Source organism: Drosophila simulans, chromosome 2R, assembly GCF_016746395.2.
Source record: "Drosophila simulans strain w501 chromosome 2R, Prin_Dsim_3.1, whole genome shotgun sequence".
NCBI classification, from domain to species: domain Eukaryota; kingdom Metazoa; phylum Arthropoda; class Insecta; order Diptera; family Drosophilidae; genus Drosophila; species Drosophila simulans.
In genome coordinates, this window is record NC_052521.2 from 966,150 (window position 1) to 987,204 (window position 21,055).

A 21,055-nucleotide genomic window follows, 5' to 3' on the forward strand; every position below is an offset into this window, starting at 1 on the left:
TTGCCTATTTTTATCTGCATACCAAAAACACTGTGGCCACGCCCCTCCTTTCACCTACAAAACGCTTTTAAACATATTTTAATTTTTTTTTTCATTTTATTTCTCCAGTTCAATCGTGTCAGCACAGCAAAAGATGATTGTCAAAAAAGAAAAAATTCATACTCTAAAAATAATTTTTAATCAAATAAAAAATTTCGAAAATAAGATTATAAATCACTTTAACATTAAGTCGCAAACCTACATTCGTTGTTGTGCAAAACAGCACGCATTCTAAACTGTGGAATCTGCCTTGCAGAGTCGGCATATGGACAACAACAAACAACAGTGGATAAGGTGCGATAAACTTGCATTCTCTGCCCATTGGGCCCCTCACCACGTGGTAGCCGCACAAGGGAGGCAACAAGCAACGTGCCTGTTGTTAACGCACAGGCCGGCGAGAGATAAGAAAATGATTTCTAATTTTTCCGAGTGGAAAATTTAGTTAATTATTAAATGGATAAAAACACACCTTTTAATCCGCCGCTCTCGGAAGAGCTGGACGGATTCGAGAAGATGAAGAAAATCGCTGGACATACTCCAGCAGAGATACGAGCCATGATTGCCTCAAGGCAATACCATTCTTTTGACCTTTCACAAGCAAGTCTTGGTAAAACCAGCTCTGCTTCAACAGTAACAAATACAGTTACCACTTCTCTTGTTTGTTCAACAACAACATACACTGTCGGAGCTTCGACAAGAACTGCTTCAGTTAATTCCTCTGTAATAAGCGTCCACAGGTTCCAGGGGTTCCCCGTCTGGGGTGCTTGTTTCAGACCATCCCCCCTTCTGGACGCAGGAAGCGGAACCCTACCGATTCTGGAAAAGATCCTACAATATTGAAAAAGCAAAGAAACCATTTCCCGTGCGTCTACGGGAAAAACAAAACAAGCTTCGCCCTCAACAAGTCTGTGCAACAACCGTTTCGTACCTTTAGCTGAAGAAATAAGCCTTACCGAAGATATGGAAACTGATGAGGAATCAATTGAATTTAGCGCTGACAACTCAAATATTGACCAGCCGCGTCAAACGGCAGCTCCAAAACCTCCTCCAATATGTGTTCCTAATGTTAACAGTATCAGTAAGCTAGAAAGCACCCTCAACCAGGTAATCTCTGAAGATAAATATGACATACGTACTTCCAGAGCAGGAATCTCTACACACAGCAGATGCAACGTCATTCAGAAGTTTGGTTCGTAACTTGACTGCCCTGAATTGCCAGTTTTGGCATCATCAACTCCGTGAGGAAAAACCATATAGGCTGGTGCTGAAGAACATACACTCAACTGTCCCAAGAGAAGAAATAGAGCGCTACTTCACAGACAAAGGCTTCGTTGTTCTGAACATCTACTCCCCAAGGAAGCCTGGCTGGAATGAAATCTTGGCTGGTGGGAACGACGACGAAGAAGCCATTAATGCACAAACTAGACAAAATCTGTTCTTTGTCAATCTTAAGCCGACTCCGAATGTGGCCGAGTCTCTAAAAGTAAGCCGTATTGGAAGGCACAGGGTTACAGTGGAGAAGGCTACTCGCAACAAGGACATAGCTCAATGTTACAATTGCCAAAATTTTGGCCACACCCGCAATCGCTGTCATTTAAGACCAGTTTGCGGGAATTGTGCGGGTGAGTATCCTACCGGTTCTAAATCATGTGAGACACACCTAAACAATCAATACGTATGTGCAAACTGCATGGAGAATCACCCTGCCAGTTTTAAAGGCTGCAAAGTCAGAATAGAATTGAGTAACAAATTAAAGCCAGGGCCTAGAGCACCCAACTACACCATTAACAGAAATAATGAAATCCGCCATGTACAATACGCGTCGTCGTCAGCTGTCAGAAATGGAATTTCCTATGCTGACATAACAAGAACTAAAGCTGAAAACAACTACAGCGTTCCTGCTAAGAACACAATCACTCTAAATACTGGGTAGCAATACAACTCTAACAGGAACCTTGCCACTTTTGAGAAGGCAATCTTGGACATTAACGCCAGACTGGATCAACTTTTTAAATTAGTCATGGAAACAATTGAGTCCAACAAATTTTTTCGTGACCTAGTCCACGTTCTGATTTCTAAAAAATGATAGTCTTATATCTTAAAATCGGATTATGGAACGCAAGAGGATTAGTACAGAAGAATGAAGAACTTCGACTTTTTTTTATTGCCCACTCTATAGACATCATGCTAATTACTGAAACTCATATGCGCCCTGGACTAAAAGTATACACTCCTGGCTATGAACAATATTATGCCAATCATCCAAGTAACACCGCCAAAGACGGTTCTGCAATCTTCATAAAAGCCAATATTCGCCACTGTCAAAATAAATCAACAATGCGCACTGATTTACAAGTCCCCAGTCTCGATGTACCAACGAGTGGTGGTATTATCAAAATAGCTTCTCTGTATCTTCCTCCAAATAAGCGTTGGACTAAAGCCGACTTTGATCAGCTAATGATCACATTGGGCCCCAAGTGTATAGCAGGAGGGGATTACAATGCTAAGCACCAATGGTGGGGCAACCTAAGGGCATGCAGTCGAGGAAAACGACTACAAGAGGCCATCATAACTAGTTCTAGCGAAGTTCTAGCTACAGGTGAACCTACCTTTTACTCATCTAACACTAGACTGACGCCAACAGCTTTGGACTTCATTGTCGTAAATGGGGTGCCAATAAATAAACTTTCAATTGAAACAAAATACGATCTGTCTTCAGATCACCTACCTATAGTAGCAACATTAAGCCACACTCCCCAATATAAAGCCAGAAAGAAATCCTTACTAGCTCCCGTCTCCTCTGTCGAAACATTTAGGAATGTCCTAGACAGAGTATTAACCTAAACATGGACATAAATTATCCAGAAGACATCGAAGATGCTATAGTGATGTTCATGGACAAAAATTCACGTGGCTGCGACACTTGCTACACCAGGAAGCAGAAGTTCTCCTACCCAGAATAGACGCAATATACTTCCACAAAACGCTTCAGTTCTCATACATCTCAAACGAAGAGCTAGACGAGAATTTTCCAGAACAGGAGACGCACGCGCCCACAACATTTACAAAAGGTTATCAAATCGTCTTAACAAACTTTGACCAAATGCTGGAAAATGCAAGTCCTAATGCATCGACTAACTACTTGCTGTGGAAACTCACGAATAACCTTAAAAGACAAGTTATTCCAAAGGCTCCCATTAGAAATCCGGCTGGTGGTTGGTGCGGCTCCAGTCAGGAGAAGGCCAATATCTTTGAAAGCAGTTCCAATGGAATGCGTGAAATGGCGAGTAATAATTGGGCTCCGACATATATATTGGTATGCCTACCAATATAGAATGTATAGAATATGCAGAATATAGAATATGCTGTAGAATTGTATGTAAAACCTGGTAAAGCTGCCAAATAGGTGACAGTAAACTTGTTTAATTCCAATTAATAAGATTTAAAAAAAAAATTGTTTTCCCCAATATCTATCAATATCCCAGAAAAAAAAGTTTGGAGTTAGCATTCACACTAGCTGAGTCGAAATAACAAGATGCGTAACGTCTTACGGTTTTTTGGGACATAATTTTTTCGGCGTGGCTCTAGAGGTGTTCTCGTCTGTTGTTTTTCCTCGCACAAGCAAGCAAATCCTATTATACGATTTCTTACGCTCTCAGCGTAAGCGAGCGGACAGAGGGCAATTTTGGCCGTCACCGAAAAAGTGTCTGCATAGTGCAAAACTAATGTATGGCCGTTAGGACGCATCTTGTTATTCTAGTATCTTTGGTCTGGCAACTCGACTATAGCAATCTCTCTTGTTCTTGTAGTGTAATATATTTTTTAAGTAGCCAAACAAGGTTCATGTTTCCATTAGCGTGGAAATTCTGTTCTTGATTATTTAATTCTGTCTAAATAAACGCTTCGAGTTGGGCTTTGTTAATGGTGTCTCTTTGGAGCTTTTCTGGCTCTTCCCCGCTATCACCACCCAGCCCGCTTTTATTTTCCCTTTATGAGAACGAGAATATCATAAGGCCACTAGCTGGGTAACAGACTCAAGTTATTGTGAGGCCGAATATTTTAATTCGACAAAAATTAATTTAGCTTTGATACATTTATATTACCAACCGGATGCTTGGCGTCCGATAAAATTTTTTTTCAGAGACGGCTGATATTATTTTATTTAAATTGTACGTTTGTTAATTTTTGTGTAATTTGTATGGATTCTATTTGTTTATTATTTCCGTGTATGTTTGATAAATTTGAGCATGTTCTTGAGTCGTGGATTCGGTACCGTTTGTCAAAAAATTGTTTGCACAGTGAAAATAAATTTTATTTTTGACTTTTAATGCAAAAATATTATGCAAAAATGTATTTACGTTGGGTGTATATTATATGTAAGGGTGTGGAGGTTTAATTACCAACGTGGCCGGCTGTAGGAGTTCGACGATCTTCTTCTTCGGGTTGTGCGCTGTCCGACTTTTTGTGAGCTCAGCGTCGTTCCTGCATATGTTTGGAGAGGGAGAGAGACGACATTGGATACATATTTAAGATAAGAGCCGATAAAAAGGCGCAGATGAGGTGCCGTACAAAATAATTATGCTTACAATGTAAGGCGAAACGAACAAGGTACCTCAAAAGCGTCGCCAGTCAACATGTTCTTCCTGAACATTGCTGCTGCGACAAACAATGAGGAGAGGCACCTTTACAATGAGGTAAAGGCACTATGTCATATGAGAGTACTTATTGAGCCTCTCCGCAAGCGTAACGCTATTGTCCAGTGCCATTGTTGTCAGCAGTTTGGCCACACAGCCAAATACTGCCGTTAGGCCCACATTTGTGTAAAATGTGCCGGCGAACACCCAGCCAAGGACTGTACTAGGCCACGCATCGAGCTGTGCACTTGCTACAACTGTGGCGGTCAGCATCCTGCAAACTATAAAGGTTGCAGCAAGCTACAAGCGTTCCTGCAGCGATCCAGACCCAGAAGTGGAGTGGCTGGAAGAACGCTTACTTCTAAGCGAGCGACCAACTTCACGGGGCTTAGCTGGAGGTAAGGAGATCCTCTCTTCTTGAGGCGGAATATCTTATGCAGATGTGGCTAGAGGGTTCATTCACCACAAGCAACCACTGAGCCTGACGCACCAACAACAGAAGCAACAGCAACAGCCCAATGATGCAAGTCCCAGTCGTCAAAGGAGCCGCAGCCGGACAAGGACGTCTAGGGGTACACTTCAGCGCTCGACGGATGCTAGCAGCAGCATTGAAGCCATCCTGCAGACTCTTAATAAAAAACATTAATTCTTTGCGCTCTATTCAAGAGAAGCAGATGGAATTAATGATGCTGATGATGAAGCAACAGCAACAACAGTCACAGCAGCAGGGGCAGATTATCAATCTGCTCACTGCTCTCCAAGCGCGTCAAGCGCCATAATGATGCCGCTGCGCATCCTAGTGTGGAACGCCGACGGCGTATCCACGAAGTTGCCTGAAGTAGAGTGCTTCCTGCGACGTCACGAAATCGATGTATTACTGCTCAGCGAGACACACTGCAAGGGGGCAGAGACGCCTAAGTTATTCGGATTTGTAGCCTACACTTCCAATGATCCGAGTGGTGGCAACGCCAAAGGCGGAGCAGCTATCTTAATCAAATCTAGCCTTGCCCACTTTCCGCTAACACCAATAGCCACTGCCAAGGTGCAACTTGCGCCGGCGGTTATTGAAACGGCACTTGGTCCTATAAGCTTTGGAGCGGTCTACTGCCCACCGAGATTTGCATGGAGTACGGACGAGTTTAAGGACATTTTGGAAGAGTTCCAGATGAAGTTCATTGTTGCAGGCGATTGGAACGCGTCCCACTGGCTCTGGGGTGCGGGAAGGAGCAACCAAAGAGGCATTGCATTAGCGAATCTCGTCCTAAATTCGGAGGTGGACTCGCTAGCAACAGGAGGACCAACAAGATACCCGTACGGCAGTAGAGGCTCACCAGGGTACATCGATTTTGCACTAACAAAGGGTGTGCTGGGCATCCACGCTAGCATAAGTGCGGTTGTTGAGCTTAGCTCCGACCACCTGCCTCTGGTAACTACGCAGTATGCGGGGGCAATATCCTACCCTAAGATGGAGCGACTTATCACTAGGCGTACTAACCTGGAGGTTAGTACGCTGGAGTCCACACTGCGCCTCAACACTGCCTTAACCTCTGGACAGGACGTTGATGGTGCTATCGAACTGCTCACCAACAATATCAAGTCAGCAGCTGATTGGCAACTCGCAGAATATCTCGGCAGCCCGCGGCAGATCGAATCCCAATACCCAGGGAGATCCTGCTGCTTATAGCTGAGAAGAGGCGCTTACGCACTAGGTGGATGAGGTCTCGGCACCCGTTGGAGAGTAGGCTCCGATGCGCGTTGGTGCTGCACAAAGCCGCATGGTTCGACGAAAGGCTTGCCAATACTGGAGTCGAAAGCGAAGCGACGCATTCGCTGTGGAAGGCCACGCGCGCAATCAAAAGGCGTTGCACGAGGAAGGCGCCTCTAGTCGATAGCAACGGGACATGGTTTCGGACCGACTTGGGACAATCGGAGGTATTCGCTGCGCACCTCGCCGAGCGATTTCAACCATTCAAGCTTGCCAGCCTGCAACAGGTTGAAGAAACTCAGAAGGAGCTGAACCAAGCGCTTCAAATGGATATGCCAATCACTCCGTTTGAACCCTGTAAGGTAGCCGAAGTCATTGTGCGCCAGAGTAACAACAAAGCACCAGGACATAACGTTATCTGCAACGCCACATTGAAGGCCCTGCCCAGACAAGCGATCCTCTACATAACGTTGGTTTTCAACGCTATTGTGAGGTTGCAATACTTCCCTTATCAGTGGAAGCTCGGGATAATCTCCAAGATCCACAAACTTATGGAATTATGGAAGACTAGGGGATTACCCCTGAGCACCAGTTCGGTTTTCGTGCTGGCCACTATACTGTCGAGCAGCTCCATCCTGTCGTCAAGCAAATTCTGACTGCCTACGACAGTAAGGAATATTGTAACAGCCTCTTCTTGGACACTCGAGAAGCGTTTGATCGAGTGTGGCACATTGGACTCCAACTGAAAATCAAGCAGACGCTGCCTGTTCCATATTTTGGGTTGCTAAAATCGTACCTGGAAGGAAGGAGGTTCGCTGTGCGCTTTCATTCAGCAATTTCCACCGAGCACAAAGTGGCAGCTGATGTTCCACAAGGTAGTGTCCCCCTGCTGTACTGCCTGTATAGCCACGACATGCCGCAGCCGGATGTTAGCCTTTACGGGAAATCAATGTTGGCCACATTTGCCTATGACGTGTGCGTCACCTACAAGTCCCGATGCGAGCACGACGCAGCCGATGGTATCCAGGACTTTGCATACCGGTTCTCGAAATGGGCAAGACGTTGGAACATTGGCATCAATAGCAGTAAATCCAACAACGTTTGCTTTACTTTAAAGCGGAGAACACCACCGCCCGTCTAGATCGAGGAAGCCCCCGTACCACAGCCGAACGCAGCAAAGTACGTTGGAGTGCTTCTGGATCGCAGACTCACATTTTCCAAGCATGTGACCGACATCAGAACGCGCCTACGTGCTAAGTTGGAGAAGCACTACTGGCTACTTTGTTCGCGCAGTAAATTGTCGCTATCCAACAAGCTGGCAATTTACAAACAGATCTTAGCACCAAACTGGAAGTATGGGTGCCAAATCTGGGGCTTGGCATGCGACAGCCAAATCAAAAGAATCCAGGCTATTCAAAATAAGGTAGCAAGACTTATCACCGGCTGCGAGTGGTTTGTTCGAAACACCACCCTGCACAGTGACCTGAAACTCGCAACGGTATTTGACGAAATAAACCAGCACTCGAGCAGATATCATGACAGGCTGGAGCGCCACAGAAATCGGCTGGCCAGCGCTCTAAACAGACCAAGGAGAATAGAAGGCAACCGAGGGATCTCATTACCCGATCTCCTTTGACAAGGGTCAGCAGAAGCTGACGCTTATCTTAAATCCTATTTATATGTGATTGTTATGTAATTGTAGTAAAATTACTGTAAATGTGAAAATGCTAACTATAGTTAGCCGGAGAGCCCAAATGGGCTGAGTAGATAAGAAGGACACAAAGGGGCTCCAAGACTTCCCCGTATGCCTTAATAAATAAATTAATTTAAAAAAAAAATTATTCGTAAAGGTGTAACGGAATGATTTTATTGGTCTGCTTGCTACATGAGATGTGCGGCTAGCTCAGAAGATTTCGTGTGTTCGTCCCACCAAATTTAAATTAAACGTGATCCCCCGGGTACCAGTAACGACACCAAACACTTTTCGTTTTCTTGATCTATATTTTAATTCACTTTACATATTAGTTCGATCTCCAGTGGTGGGTGGGTCCCTGCTCCGTCGGGGATATGATTTCGGAAGTCGAACGGCTGGTATTAGACAAACAACGCCCACAAAAGGAGTGGCAGTCCAATAGATCACCAACTACAAGGCACATGCTTTACATAGCCACACGCTGTTTCATTTAGGTATTTAGTCACTATAGGGTGGTCTGCTTCTGTTTGAATCTGTAGTTTTGTTTCATGAATATTTCCTTTTTTAAGCGGGATAATGTGGAATTCGCTGTCACCACCCAATGCAACGAGTTTATTTACGAGTGCGTTTGTATTCTGTTCTCGTATAAATATAGGTGGAGGCCGTGGTCTTTTTTGGTTTTTCATTGTGTTGTTCGGTCGCAGAATCCGCCAATATAGCATATCGGTTTGAATTGTTAACTCCAGAGTTTTCATTGGCTTTTTTTATTTCGGGTTGATTAACCGCTTTATTGTTTTGCGGCCTGAGTTTTTTCTTGATTTCGATGTAGCGATCCATACCAGTCTGCACAGTCGGAATCGTCTTCTGCTTTTGTTTTGGTTCTTTTTTGTTGCTGAAATACTAACAGCTGGCACTGCGATAATTAGTTGAGCCGCTGACGAAGTTGCTGTCGTGGTAGTAGTGACACTTGTTAAATCAGTGTTACAGTTTCCCGGAATGTTCGTTTGGTGCCGAATGTAGAGAGGGGTAGGAGAGGCTGTCTCTTCGCTCCACGACTTGTGTGCCGAAGCAGGCAGAGAGGGAGAGCAAGAACGCGGTCTATCGTTCACAGAGAGCAAAAGTTTTTTTTCGAGTTAGTGAGGGTGCTCGATCATCAATTTGCGGCGAGACGAAATCAAAGTATGCATTGTTGCGTAAAGAGAGCCGGCGCTCGTCTTGTTGACATTGCCGATGAGTGCGTGTGTCGTTTTAATTCCTAAGAGATTGTTTTATGTTGAATTTTTTTAAGTTCACTTTTAAATATATTTTGAAACCTTTTTTAATCAGTAACATACATCTTAATTTAAATTAAACAAATAATTTGCGCATTGAGAAGCACTTTGAAATGTCATTATAATGTTTTGCAATTCCTTTATTTTATTAATGTACATCCTGTGAACCTTCGTATTGATACTTTTGTATTTCACGCTATCCAGTATCTTAACGATAACATATGACAGCCATATGATATTTGTTTTTGGTGAAAACGATGACCAGTTGTTCCTTAAAGAATAGAAAATAAAAAAATAATTATTTACAACATTGGTTAAAGGTCTAACATATTTAAATGTTAATATTTCGTATATAATATATGTTTCCGGCCAGCCACGTAACTATGAATGTCTTTAATAAAATACCTAATTTCTATGTTAGTTCGCAATAAATTCGTGTGCACAATAAGCTATTATTTATGTATAGACGACCGAAAGCGTTATTAAAATTTGTTTTTGGCTCACGTAAAAAATGTAAGGAATTAACACCAGCAGGTGAAAGTCACTCTTTCAGCGGGGTGCAGATCATAAAAATCATCTTTATAAACATTGTAAGCATAATTATGTTGTACGGCACCTCATCTGCGCCTTTTTATCGGCTCTTATCTTAAATATGTATCCAATGTCGTCTCTCTCCCTCTCCAAACATATGCAGGAACGACGCTGAGCTCACAAAAAGTCGGACAGCGCACAACCCGGAGAAAAGATCTCCGAACTCCTACAGAGCAGCCGGCCACTTCGGTTATTACACCTCCACCCCCCTTCACAACAGGTTGCGGCTTACGATTTTACTTAAAATATAATCCACGACTCAAGAACATGTAAGTGGTTTGATCAAATTTATAATACAGGGAAAAAATAAAAAAATAGAATACTTACTTACAGAAAATGTAAGCACGTACAATTTAAATACAGCGTGAATGTAAATTTGACTTACTTATTTAGGTAAACTAATATCAGCCGTCTCTGAATAAATTTTATCGGACCCCAAGCATCCATTTGGTAATATTAAAGTTAAGGCAGTTACGAATACTTCCTTGGAATAACTCCATGCGTTCTTGGGATTAAATGGTATCAAATAAAAGCTTCGATTCTTCAGATTGCTCGGACAGACTTAATCGATTGCACTGAATTACAAGGTTTGTTCCTTTTCTTAGCTCCGCTCCGCTGCTGAAATTCGACCACCGTTTCCAGAGTTGTTAGCCTGTTGTCCGATGCTGACGCTGCGATGGAGGCGGGCTACGAACTGCTCCGCCTGCAGAACAATGACCTCAGCTGCAGTGGTGGCAGCGAGCTAGGCTGGGAAGGGGAAACAAGTGCAAGATATTCAAGATCTGCGTCCCGCAGATTAAGTAATCTTGGTCTGCCCGGAGGTAACGGGCGAATCCGGGATCACGGTGATATTTCCTGGTTTCGGTAGTCCATGGGTAGAGGTCAATTTCCTCCACAGGAATTACAAGAGAGAAAAGATGAGCAGAGCTAATGCTGGCTCCGTTAGGAATGAGGACAACTACTCCCTCGAAAATATTTTCCAAGTTCTTCAAACTCACGTCATGTACGTACTCCAGAGAAAGCCTGCAGTCATTTGCAGTTGGTGGCTGGTTGAGTAGCTCTTGTAATTTCGGCCACCAACTGTTACGGCCTCGTCGTCATATTGGACAACAAAAGTCCCCACTAGTCGATGTTTCACAGAGGCAGCTTCCAGAGTTCCATTAAAGTGGTCAGAACAGCGATCCTTTGTCGACTGCTTCAATAAGTTGTCGGTTATTTTTCTGGTAGGAACAAGTAGCGTGACCACCCTTCGAAAGGGGGAAATGCCTCCGTCTTCCTCCAGCTGTAGCAGCTCCTTTTCCTGATGAACCATTGTGTTGCCAATGGACAGACAAACGCCCAGTATTGCGTAGGTCTTGTTGGGGTGTTGCAGCATTAAGTGCTTCCCTTCGTGGATCGCGGGATGTAGCTGCACAGGTCGATACAGTTTCTCATCTACCTTTGGGAACGCCAGTATGTACAAGAGTAAGGTCCCATTCGTCATGATCGAGGGGCGGGAGAATTCGATGGCATTCTGGTAAGGCAAATTGCTAGCCTCATCCTCCAGTATGTTCTCGACCTCCCCAAGGTCCAACAGATTCGAATTCCCGTCTTAGCTAGCTGGCAAGCCCTTGTGTCTTCCGAGACTTGTTAGCAACGATGATAGCATTGCTTAGGAGACCAGTCGTAGCGTAGATGTCCCCATCGATGGCATTTACTTTTGCGATGACCTTGCTTATTCGCGTAATTGACTCGTGGGTGGCGTCAAAGAGTCTGGAGTTTATCCTCAGTTGTTCGTCGATATTCTTCGAGTCCACTTTCTGAGTTGCCAGAATCGCGTTCCTGTCAGCTGCGTCGAGAGTCCCAGCTACCAATTTCCATCCAGACCCCAACCTGGGGTCATTGAGATAGTACTGGACTCCTGTCCGCCAGGGTAGCGGCTTCTTGAGCGATTTCCTCTATAAGTTGTCGCATTTTTCCAAAGCCAACGACGTGCGAAGACGACGTGCGTCTTGAAGACGCCGTTGATCCCCCAGATATTACCGTGTTGAAGCGGGACAATCAGCCCTTCAAATTGTAGATGTGCAGGTCAGAGCGAAGCTTACAATAAATATGGTTTTATTGTATGCTGTATTGTGTTAACAATGGTATTTTTGCAAGTTTGTTTGAGTGTTTATGTTATGTTGCTTATGTGTTATGTTTTTATGTTGTTATGTTAGTTTGTTATCTGTTGTTTCTTATTCAAGTGTTTGATTTGGTATTTTTGTTTTTTTTTTTTTTTTTTTGTCTTTTATCGCTTTTTATTATTTTTGATGTTAGTTACCTGGAGCTAGTGAAACGTATCGTCTTTTTTTATTTAAAAAAAAAGTTATTACTTTTGTCGAGAAGGGAGAGCCCGGATTTCTTGTTTCACTTCATTAAATCGGATTTATGAAACATTTATCCGGACTTCATTTTAGTCGTTACTGTGTCTTTCAAGACCTCTTCGGTCCGAATCCGCGGCTTCTCCTTAGTTTTAATCTGCTTGTTGGCCACTTAAACTTTTTCGACTGGATTGTAGACGACCGGTTTCTGCCTTCCCCTACTCAAATTTGGATTTTTTAAGTTCTTCCTGCGTTCTATCAACCCTCTGACCTCTTCTAACGTTTGCCTTCTAAAACTATCCAATTCCGGATAGTTTACCCTAGATCTGTCGAAGAAGATGTCTGCTGGCTTCTTGTTAATCATGGAGTGCACAGAAGTGTTGTATCTCTCTACTGCAATTTGGACTAACCCAGCATTCATGAATGTTGTTTGATCGTTTTTGAGACACCTATATATTTCCAATAATATGTAGTGACACCTTTCGACTTCGCCATTAACTTCGCTCTTCTGGGTTGGGGTGTGTGTTCTATATCTAGCGTTCGCACGTAGTTCAGGACTGTTGGGCACAGAAGTCCCCTCTCGTTGTCTGACACTACAATTTTTGGGACAATAAAATAGTGAAGAGCCTCTACCAGTCTTTTAGATTTAGATTATAAGGAAAAAGTTTGGCAAATTTAGTGAATTAGTGAATCCATATCATCTTTATTTTGAGGTGATAATCGACATAGGCACCGTAATAATAGAGAGACCAGAAAAGTCTAGCAAACGAATTCATTGTTTTCGCAAGATAAACTTTCTGAGGCTAATATTTTTATAGCTGACTCTTTACTCCTGCAACATAAAGACGGATGCCATAAATATTTTTTATACCGCAATTAAATCATTTTTTAACTCCTCTGTCCCTTGGTTTGGATCGCAAAAGACGGGCCCTTCAGGATTAAAAAATGCACTTGTCAAGTGATTTACATCCGGAGCACGCATCGACCAGAAAGGTGAAGACGAGGCGCTTTGCCCCAGAGGACACCGAGTGCAGAAAACGGCAGACAGAAACTCCTTGATGAAGAGGGGGAGATGATACGCGGTGTCGGAGAAGCACAGAAGTCACTCACACACACAAACACATGCCTTTGTTAAATTTTACCGAGGTCAGTGTTACAAGAGCTTCTTAAACCGTTTTAAGTTCCAGTTCGGATCCAAAACAGTTATATAATTTCGTAACCACTAAGCGCAAATTCATTTCTTACCCTTCCATGCTTTTTTTTAATACTGATATGCCGATATAATTGCCAAGTTCTTTCAAACAACGTATTCTACGTTACCTCATTCCGAATAGCCATACTTTTAAGCGGCATCAAAGTCGAATCTAATATTTTGCCCCACTCTAAACGAAAGCTCACTGCATTACGATCTTTAGCGTGTTAAACTTGTCTATTCGCCAGGTCTCGACGGAATTCCTGGATGTTTGCTCAGATTCTGTGCAAGCCTTTACTGAAACTGTGTACCTTATCTCTGGAAACATCACAGTTCCCCCATATATGGAAGGAGTCCTTTGTGATTCCTTTTCATAAAAAAGGTATCAAATTGAATTCAAGCAATTACAGAGGAATCTCTAAATTGTCGGTTATCACAAATCTTTTCGGAAATGTTATCACTCCTTATTTGCAGCACCTTTGTAGGTCAATTATATAACCATGTCAGCACGGTTTTATGAAAAGCAGCTTAACAACTACAAACCTTTTGGAGCTAACTTCCTTTTTAATACAGTGCTTCAGAACAGATTTCACCCACACTGACTTTAGTAAAGCATTTAACTCTGTTAATAACTCTCTTCTAGAAGGGAAACTTTATTTATTACATTTCCCTGTTGATCTTTTGAATAACAATTTAAATTATATGAATGGAGAACGCAACGAGTCCTCTTTAAAAATTATTTTGCTTGTATTCTTCGAGTTATACCGTTTTACACTACGATGAACGTGTAAAAAAGAAGAAATATTTGTTAATTAAATCAAATCGACGTCTATTCCGACTGTTCAGCGAAGTTGTCGATTGAATGGGGTAATGTGTGTTCGCAAAGAAATGTTATAGAAAATATTATGCAGAACACAGACCCTGGACATTCTCTCTTAAAATTATAATAAAAACGCCACTTTCTTTTCATGGTTTACGTACTTAACCTCATTCCGCATCATTCGATAGACATCGTATTGATAATCTCCTGTTGCCTGGAAAAGTTCCTCATCTCTTGAGAGGTCATTAAAATAGCAGCAGTCATTAATTGTAATTCTTGAAAGAGTGTAGTCAATAATAGTAACGTTCACTCCTTTTGAAGGCACAGTTAATTTAGTGTTTTTGAATGTACAAATTACGTGCTTCTTATTGGTGTATTCAATTAATATGTTTCCCAAATGAAGGTCCCTGTGCTCAAATTGATACGCTTCTTCACCAACAGCAAGCGCTAGAATAATCTATAAATAAAGTTATTAAATTACATATCTATTATATTTTAAAAATATATAAACGCGTTACCTGTTTTAAAGCGTAATATGATTGTTCGGAATTTAAAAATTTAAAATTTGCCATGTCACTTCCTGCAAACTTTAGTTCTAGGACTGCAAAAAGTTGATTGTCTCCAAAAAGTTCCGGATGGTCATTCTCAGATCCCTTTTCGTTGTCATACTTTTCCCAAAGATTTATAAAATGTGGTGGATACCTTCCTTTAACTAGTGATACCTTAAAGAAAGTTCAGTCTTTTTACATTTCACTACTTTCAAATTTTGATTTTGTATGGCTTAGTTTATAATTTTCGACTGTCATTTCGATTTATATATTTTAATAAATTATTTTAAGCACCTCACGGTATATAAGGGTTAATAAATTTATTAATGTGGCAAACCTCAATCAAACAATTTATTATCCGACGGACTTCCTAATTCTTGTTTTAATAATTTCACCTCTTAAAACCTTGTACAAACGCGCCACAGTTAGTTTGGTCATACGATTTTATCTCGTTCGCAACCCCTAGCCAAGCTTCACAACAGTATTGTAGGTGTGGACGCTTAGCTAGGTCACACTTTTCAAAAAACCCAAAGTAATTTGGCAAATTTGTGGACCCATGTCGCTACGCCCACTCTAACGCCCTCAAACCGCATAAAATGGACACGCCCAAAACTGCCACACCCTCAAACTTGAATAATTTTTGGATATCTTTTCATAATTTAATTAGTCATGTAACTTTCTATAAATTTCGCAACATTTTTTTTTATTTTACCTACCTCTTTGCTTACTTGGTAACATAGATGACGAATATAACCGGAATCTTCTATAACCTTGTCATCTTACTTCAGTTATATCCGAAACCACATAATCTCATAGTTTACTGTCCGGGTCCACCCGGAGTACGATCCGGAATAACCCCCGTTGCCAGTTGCCTCGCACATCCGAGATTCGTTACGTTCTTGCCAGACTAATCGGATCAGAGCTCCAAAAAAATGTCTAACTTATGATACCATCCCTTTCCAATTAAATTTATTTTACAACTACATGGCCACGACTAAGTTTATATTCCTGCCAGAGAAATGTCATGTGGGAAAGATGGAGATGGAGGAAGCAAATGAGAGGAAAGCAGAAAAAAGGATGCAAACAGAGATCGTGGACCGATTTCGCAACTGGGGCACCAAGCGAACACTAACCCATTGGAATTGCTGAGCAAAATGGAACATTGGGCAGTTCGGAATCTTGGAGGAAGAAACTGCCATCAACTAGTGGAACGCAACGCCGTCCGAGATAGGTACATGTGCGCAATTAACGGCGGGGCAATAGGAATACTTCCTGCAACCAAGATATAAGAAACAACTGTAGACCAGAATTAATCAGTTGAGACAGCGGGACACCGAACCCGTTAGGAAGTGGAACTGCGGAAACTAATGCGGTTCACGAGGTTATCGGAACAAGTGAAACTTGACCGCATAAACATGAAGGACCGCATATACACGAGGAGGTCCGGTTCGGAAGAATCCGGTTTAGAGGAAGGTCATTCACAATATCGTTCATGATACTGGAGAAGGTGACAGGGGATATCCTTTTGGGCATGGATTTCCTGGCAGGAGCTAACAGCGGACTGATATGCTGAAAACTCTAGAGCTGGAAATAACAGTGGCAGGCAAGGAGGAAGACAAGGAGGACCAACAAAAAGTGTACAGACCGGAAGACATGACGTAACATTACGAAACACAAAATATACATCAAGGATGACAAGCCAATAAAGCAGCGAAATTATCCGCGAAATCATAGTGTTCACTGTACCAGTTCGGGATGTCTTCCAATGGAAAGGACTAACAACGACCCTGGCAAAGTTCCAGAGGGCATTGGATACAATAATAGGACACGGACATGGAGCCATTCGCCCTTGCATACCTCGACGATATCGTGGTTATCAGGTGAAGCAATCGGAGCATTTTCAGAATCTAAAGGTGGTGTTTAGACAGTTGCAGGCGGCGAATCTACGGATCATCTCGGATAAATGCCACTTCTTCCAAAAGGAGCTGAGGTATCTGGGACTTATGGTGAGGGGGGAAGGCATCCGGACTGACCCAGCGAAGGTGGCGGCAATACAAGGATACCCGACAGTTTGTTGAGGGTGGCGTCTTAGTGTAGGCGGTTCATACCCAATTTAAAGGAGCATGCCGGAGCCCTGCAGAGCTTGATTAGGAAGGGGCAGAAGTTCGAATTGAAAAAGAAACACAAAGCAGCATTTGAGCTAACAAAAGACAGCTTAACCAAGGCGCCGGTACTGTCATGCGAGGCAGTTGAAGTTGCAAACAAACGCCAGTGATTTTGGAATAGAGGCAGTCTTGACTAAGGACGGGGACGGCGGTGAGAACGTGATCTCGATCGCCAGTAGGAGTAGCATTCAGCTATTTCAGTTCGACGTCCAATACCTGAAAGGCAGGTTTAACGCAGTGGCGGATGCCTTGTCGAGTGCCCCATAGGCAGAGGTAAAGATAGTGACCCAGCCGGTGGATTGGATGGCCATAAAGTGAGTATCGACCAAAAGGGGACAGACTTTATAAGCTGAGCGTAGACAAAACAGATCCATAACCTTGAAAGCTATGCGTGACAAAAGAGGAGATCCAACAGGTACTCACAGAATGCCACAGCACAGCGGAATCGGGGCACTTAGGCACGTTTAGAACGGCACTCTCGCGGTGGACCTCGACAATTCCACAGGTACGGTTAATCGCGACAGGCCCTGGAGCACCTGTCCTACTCTCTCTTCCCAGCCCCAGGACGACACGGAACCAGTGACGGAGCTGCGCGACCCCCCACCCGGCGTAGGTCTCATCGGCAGGAGCAAAATCCAGACCCCCTGTGGGAACCCTGGCAAAAACAAAATAATAGTTTATGTTAATTCTATACAGAATGCGCAGCAAGTTTGCCAACATTAATGTAGCTCCACATATGTAAACAATTGTGATGAAGTGTTTATCGACAGTGCACGAAAGAAGACAAGCGTTGGTTTAGACCTGAATTCAAATCCTTAGATTTTTACAGTTCATCGGAAGTCGACGATAAGCAATATCTGCTATGTATAGTTTTGGTCTTCAAAAAAGCACATTTCCCCAATTTAAAACAAAAGAAAATGCTATAGTCGAGTTCCCCGTGACTCAGCTAGTGTGAATGCAAACGCGAAATTTCATCATCATCACTTCCGCCTATCCGTATGAACGTCGAGATCTCAGAAACTATAAAAGCTAAATGGCTGAGATGTTGACCCTTGTTGCCAAGCCCATTCTACCGCCACATACCAAAACTGCCACGCTCACATTTTTGAAAAATGCGTTGATATTTTTCCAGTTTTATTAGTCTTGTAAATTTCTATCGATTTGCAAAAAAAAAAAACATTTTGCCACGCCCACTCTAACGCTCTAGAATCGCCCAAAACTTACACGCCCACATTTTTGAAAAATTGTAATTTTTTCAAATTTTTTTAGTCGCTTTAATTGTTATCGATTTGCCAAAAAAAATTGTTGACACTTCAACTCTAACGCCCGCAATATCTATCGATATTATGAAATTTCGCGTTCGCATACACACTAACTGAGTAACCGGTAATTGATAGTCGCTGAACTCGACTATAGCATTCTCTCTTGTTTTTAACTATGTATGTTTGTATTATTTTTATGAAATATATTTTGAAGAATGTATTTACTTTTTTTTGGAAAATTTGTTTAAAATTACAAAAGTTATAAAAACAATTTCAGATCACAACTTTATTTTATTTATAAGTTGAAGTAATGATGAACTTAATTTTAATGATATAAAAAAATACTGCTCTAAGTCCCCTTTTGAAGTTTGCCGTCAGTGCCTTATAAATATTAATTTAAAAAGATTAAGGCATTATTATACCCGTAGCTCGTTGAGTAAAAGGGTATACTAGATTCGATGAATGGTATGTAACAGGCAGAAGGAAACAATATCAATGCCACCATGCGGTTCCAGGAAATGAATTTGACGATGCAGCAATAGCTGCTACTTACTGCTACTTAACTTATAAGCTACACTTCCATCCCGTACTTCAACACTTAGATTAGAATAGCTAGCAACACAAAGGAACTACAATTCAAGACTACAAGACTACGATTTCGACATACCAGAATACCACACGAATACATTACTTTCACTACCATCGAGAACCAATGCCAATTTTGCCATAACACTATTAAACACGATCCAAGCGAATGCACATTTTATTAAGTGCGATCACCAATTTCTACAGTTTCTTAAAAATACCTTTAGTTATAATAATTATTAATTTGAAGAAAAATTGAAAACTTTTATAAACACGTTTAGTCAGTTAGTTAGAACTAGCTTATAAATATGATTTTATATCTTCTTTTATAAAAGTAAGCTTAAAACACTTAAAAATTACCTTGCGTATGCTCACAAATCCATTCGTAGAATTAGTTTTACTTGTTCGAAGGCTGCACATTTTGTTAGTTATAATTATTTCTGGTAAAATTTGACTGAATGTTTTTTGCTTTTCTCCATTTATTACAGTGGAACCCTCTAAAGGTATAATCTTTAATACAATATCAGAGATATGCTCTTTTAATACTTTTTGATTTGCCGAGCAACGAAATACTTCTCCATAAGCCCCCTCGCCAATCTTTTTAGAATTCAATAATTTATATTGTTCGTATGTAGCATTAAAGGGAAGTGGTGTACACTGATGGCAATATTTAAGAACATCTTCTTCACATTTATTCTCAAATTTATGTTCACCTTTCAAAACTAATGATTTTCGATCCTGGCATATTGAACTTCGATGTTCTACCTTTTTCGTGAAATTTGTTTCGTTTATTTTAGATCTGATAAAATTGTTTAGCGATTTTCTCCATTTTCCTGGATTTAATGAAATCGAAGGGTGCACAACAGTAACCATCTCATTTGAGTTACTTAATCGCTTTTTCCCGAAATTAGGGCCTTTTTTTGGACTGGCAATTATGTTTTGAAAAGGAATATCAACATTTACATATAAATCTGACTCTTTAGTATCAGCGCATTTGTCTCTACTGTGTTCAACCCCTTCAAGTTTTAAGTGAGTAATTGGAGAGAGATCGGATTGAAATAATACTGTGCCTCCTAATCGTTTATCGCAAGGAGTTGATATAGAATCACTGGGGCAGTACACTTTTATAGAGCAATCTTCAAAAGTTAAAGGTTCGTTTTCGTAATTTGGTTCCTTTATTTCTATGTAGCTGCTATTTTCAACACTGGAGTCAATGTTATAGGGTACTCTTACATTTTGTTTTACTATGTTCATTTTACTTAGTTTCCTAGAAGCAAGTCTATTATTTCAGTTCAAACGCATTAAATGTGTTTACTCTTACGTTCTGGAGTCCAAAAGTTCATCAAACGGATCTTTCCATCTACCTTCCTCTAAAAAATCCATTTTTGTTTTGACACTTCTCAGCATTAAATTAAATGCTCGAAATTTTTTTTGTAATTCTTAAATCATTTCGATTGATAACAGCCGTAATCGATAACGTAAAACTTGTTTTTTACCGATAACAACTGTATGATAGGTTAATAGCAAAACTGTTGCACAATACATCCAAATAGCTGATTTACAAGTTTGTGCATCAAATAAACGTCGATGAGTAAGTGGTATTGGAGGAACGGTGGAAATAGTAACACGGGAACGTTATTTATTTATATTATTTGGAGGTGAATTTCAAAAAATAGCAATGTAATAATCTTAAGAAAAGAAAGTTCTAACTATTTTTATACTACTTAAGTTTATAGGACTAAAGAAAGCATATAAAATATGCAATTGAAACCCCCTCCTGACATCTCCCACACGCAGAGCCTGTTCCAAAATGCAAGCTGGACCACCTTAAAGGACATTTCTTAAAGCACATTTTAGAATATTTTTCATAGAGGAAATATAAACAGTTTTTGAGATAATGGCATAACAGTGGGTCCAGCTATAAACCAGACCATACAGAAAGGAGTTCAAAGGTATTTAAGAATGCCTCTACAAGTACCACAGCCAATTCATGTCAATGACCGCTTTAAACATAAAAGATAACTTTAAAAATTATTTACTCCGCTCACACAGACTGTTTCAAAATGATCGGTATCTCAAATGTTTTGTAATTTTGTTATTTATTTATGCAAAGAGTTTCATAACAATTTGGACCATAGCTTCCGAGAAGTTTGCATTTTTTGAATTTAAGCAAACTATCAACCAACTTGCATGAATAATAAATACCAA

At 41.3% G+C, this 21,055-nt stretch overlaps 1 protein-coding gene across 4 annotated transcripts; it reads right to left on the reverse strand.

Moving 5' to 3' along the window:
• Positions 1 to 8,359: 8,359 nt before the first annotated feature.
• On the reverse strand, positions 8,360 to 20,355 carry LOC27208212 (serine/threonine-protein kinase haspin homolog). 4 transcript variants are annotated; one of them, XM_039291387.2, is made up of 5 exons: positions 20,169 to 20,354; positions 20,081 to 20,114; positions 14,806 to 15,009; positions 14,449 to 14,744; positions 8,360 to 9,613 (listed from the first exon to the last, which is right to left on the reverse strand). In XM_039291387.2, exons 1-5 carry the CDS (start codon positions 20,252 to 20,254, stop codon positions 9,409 to 9,411), a joined length of 825 nt encoding a protein of 274 aa, XP_039147321.1. In that variant the 5' UTR covers positions 20,255 to 20,354; the 3' UTR covers positions 8,360 to 9,408. The 4 variants fall into 4 exon arrangements, with proteins under 4 accessions (XP_039147321.1, XP_016026066.1, XP_044778330.1 ...); XM_016183823.3 differs by having other exon boundaries at positions 19,208 to 20,114; XM_044922395.1 differs by lacking the exons at positions 20,081 to 20,114; positions 20,169 to 20,354 and adding an exon at positions 17,424 to 17,735.
• Positions 20,356 to 21,055: the final 700 nt, after the last annotated feature.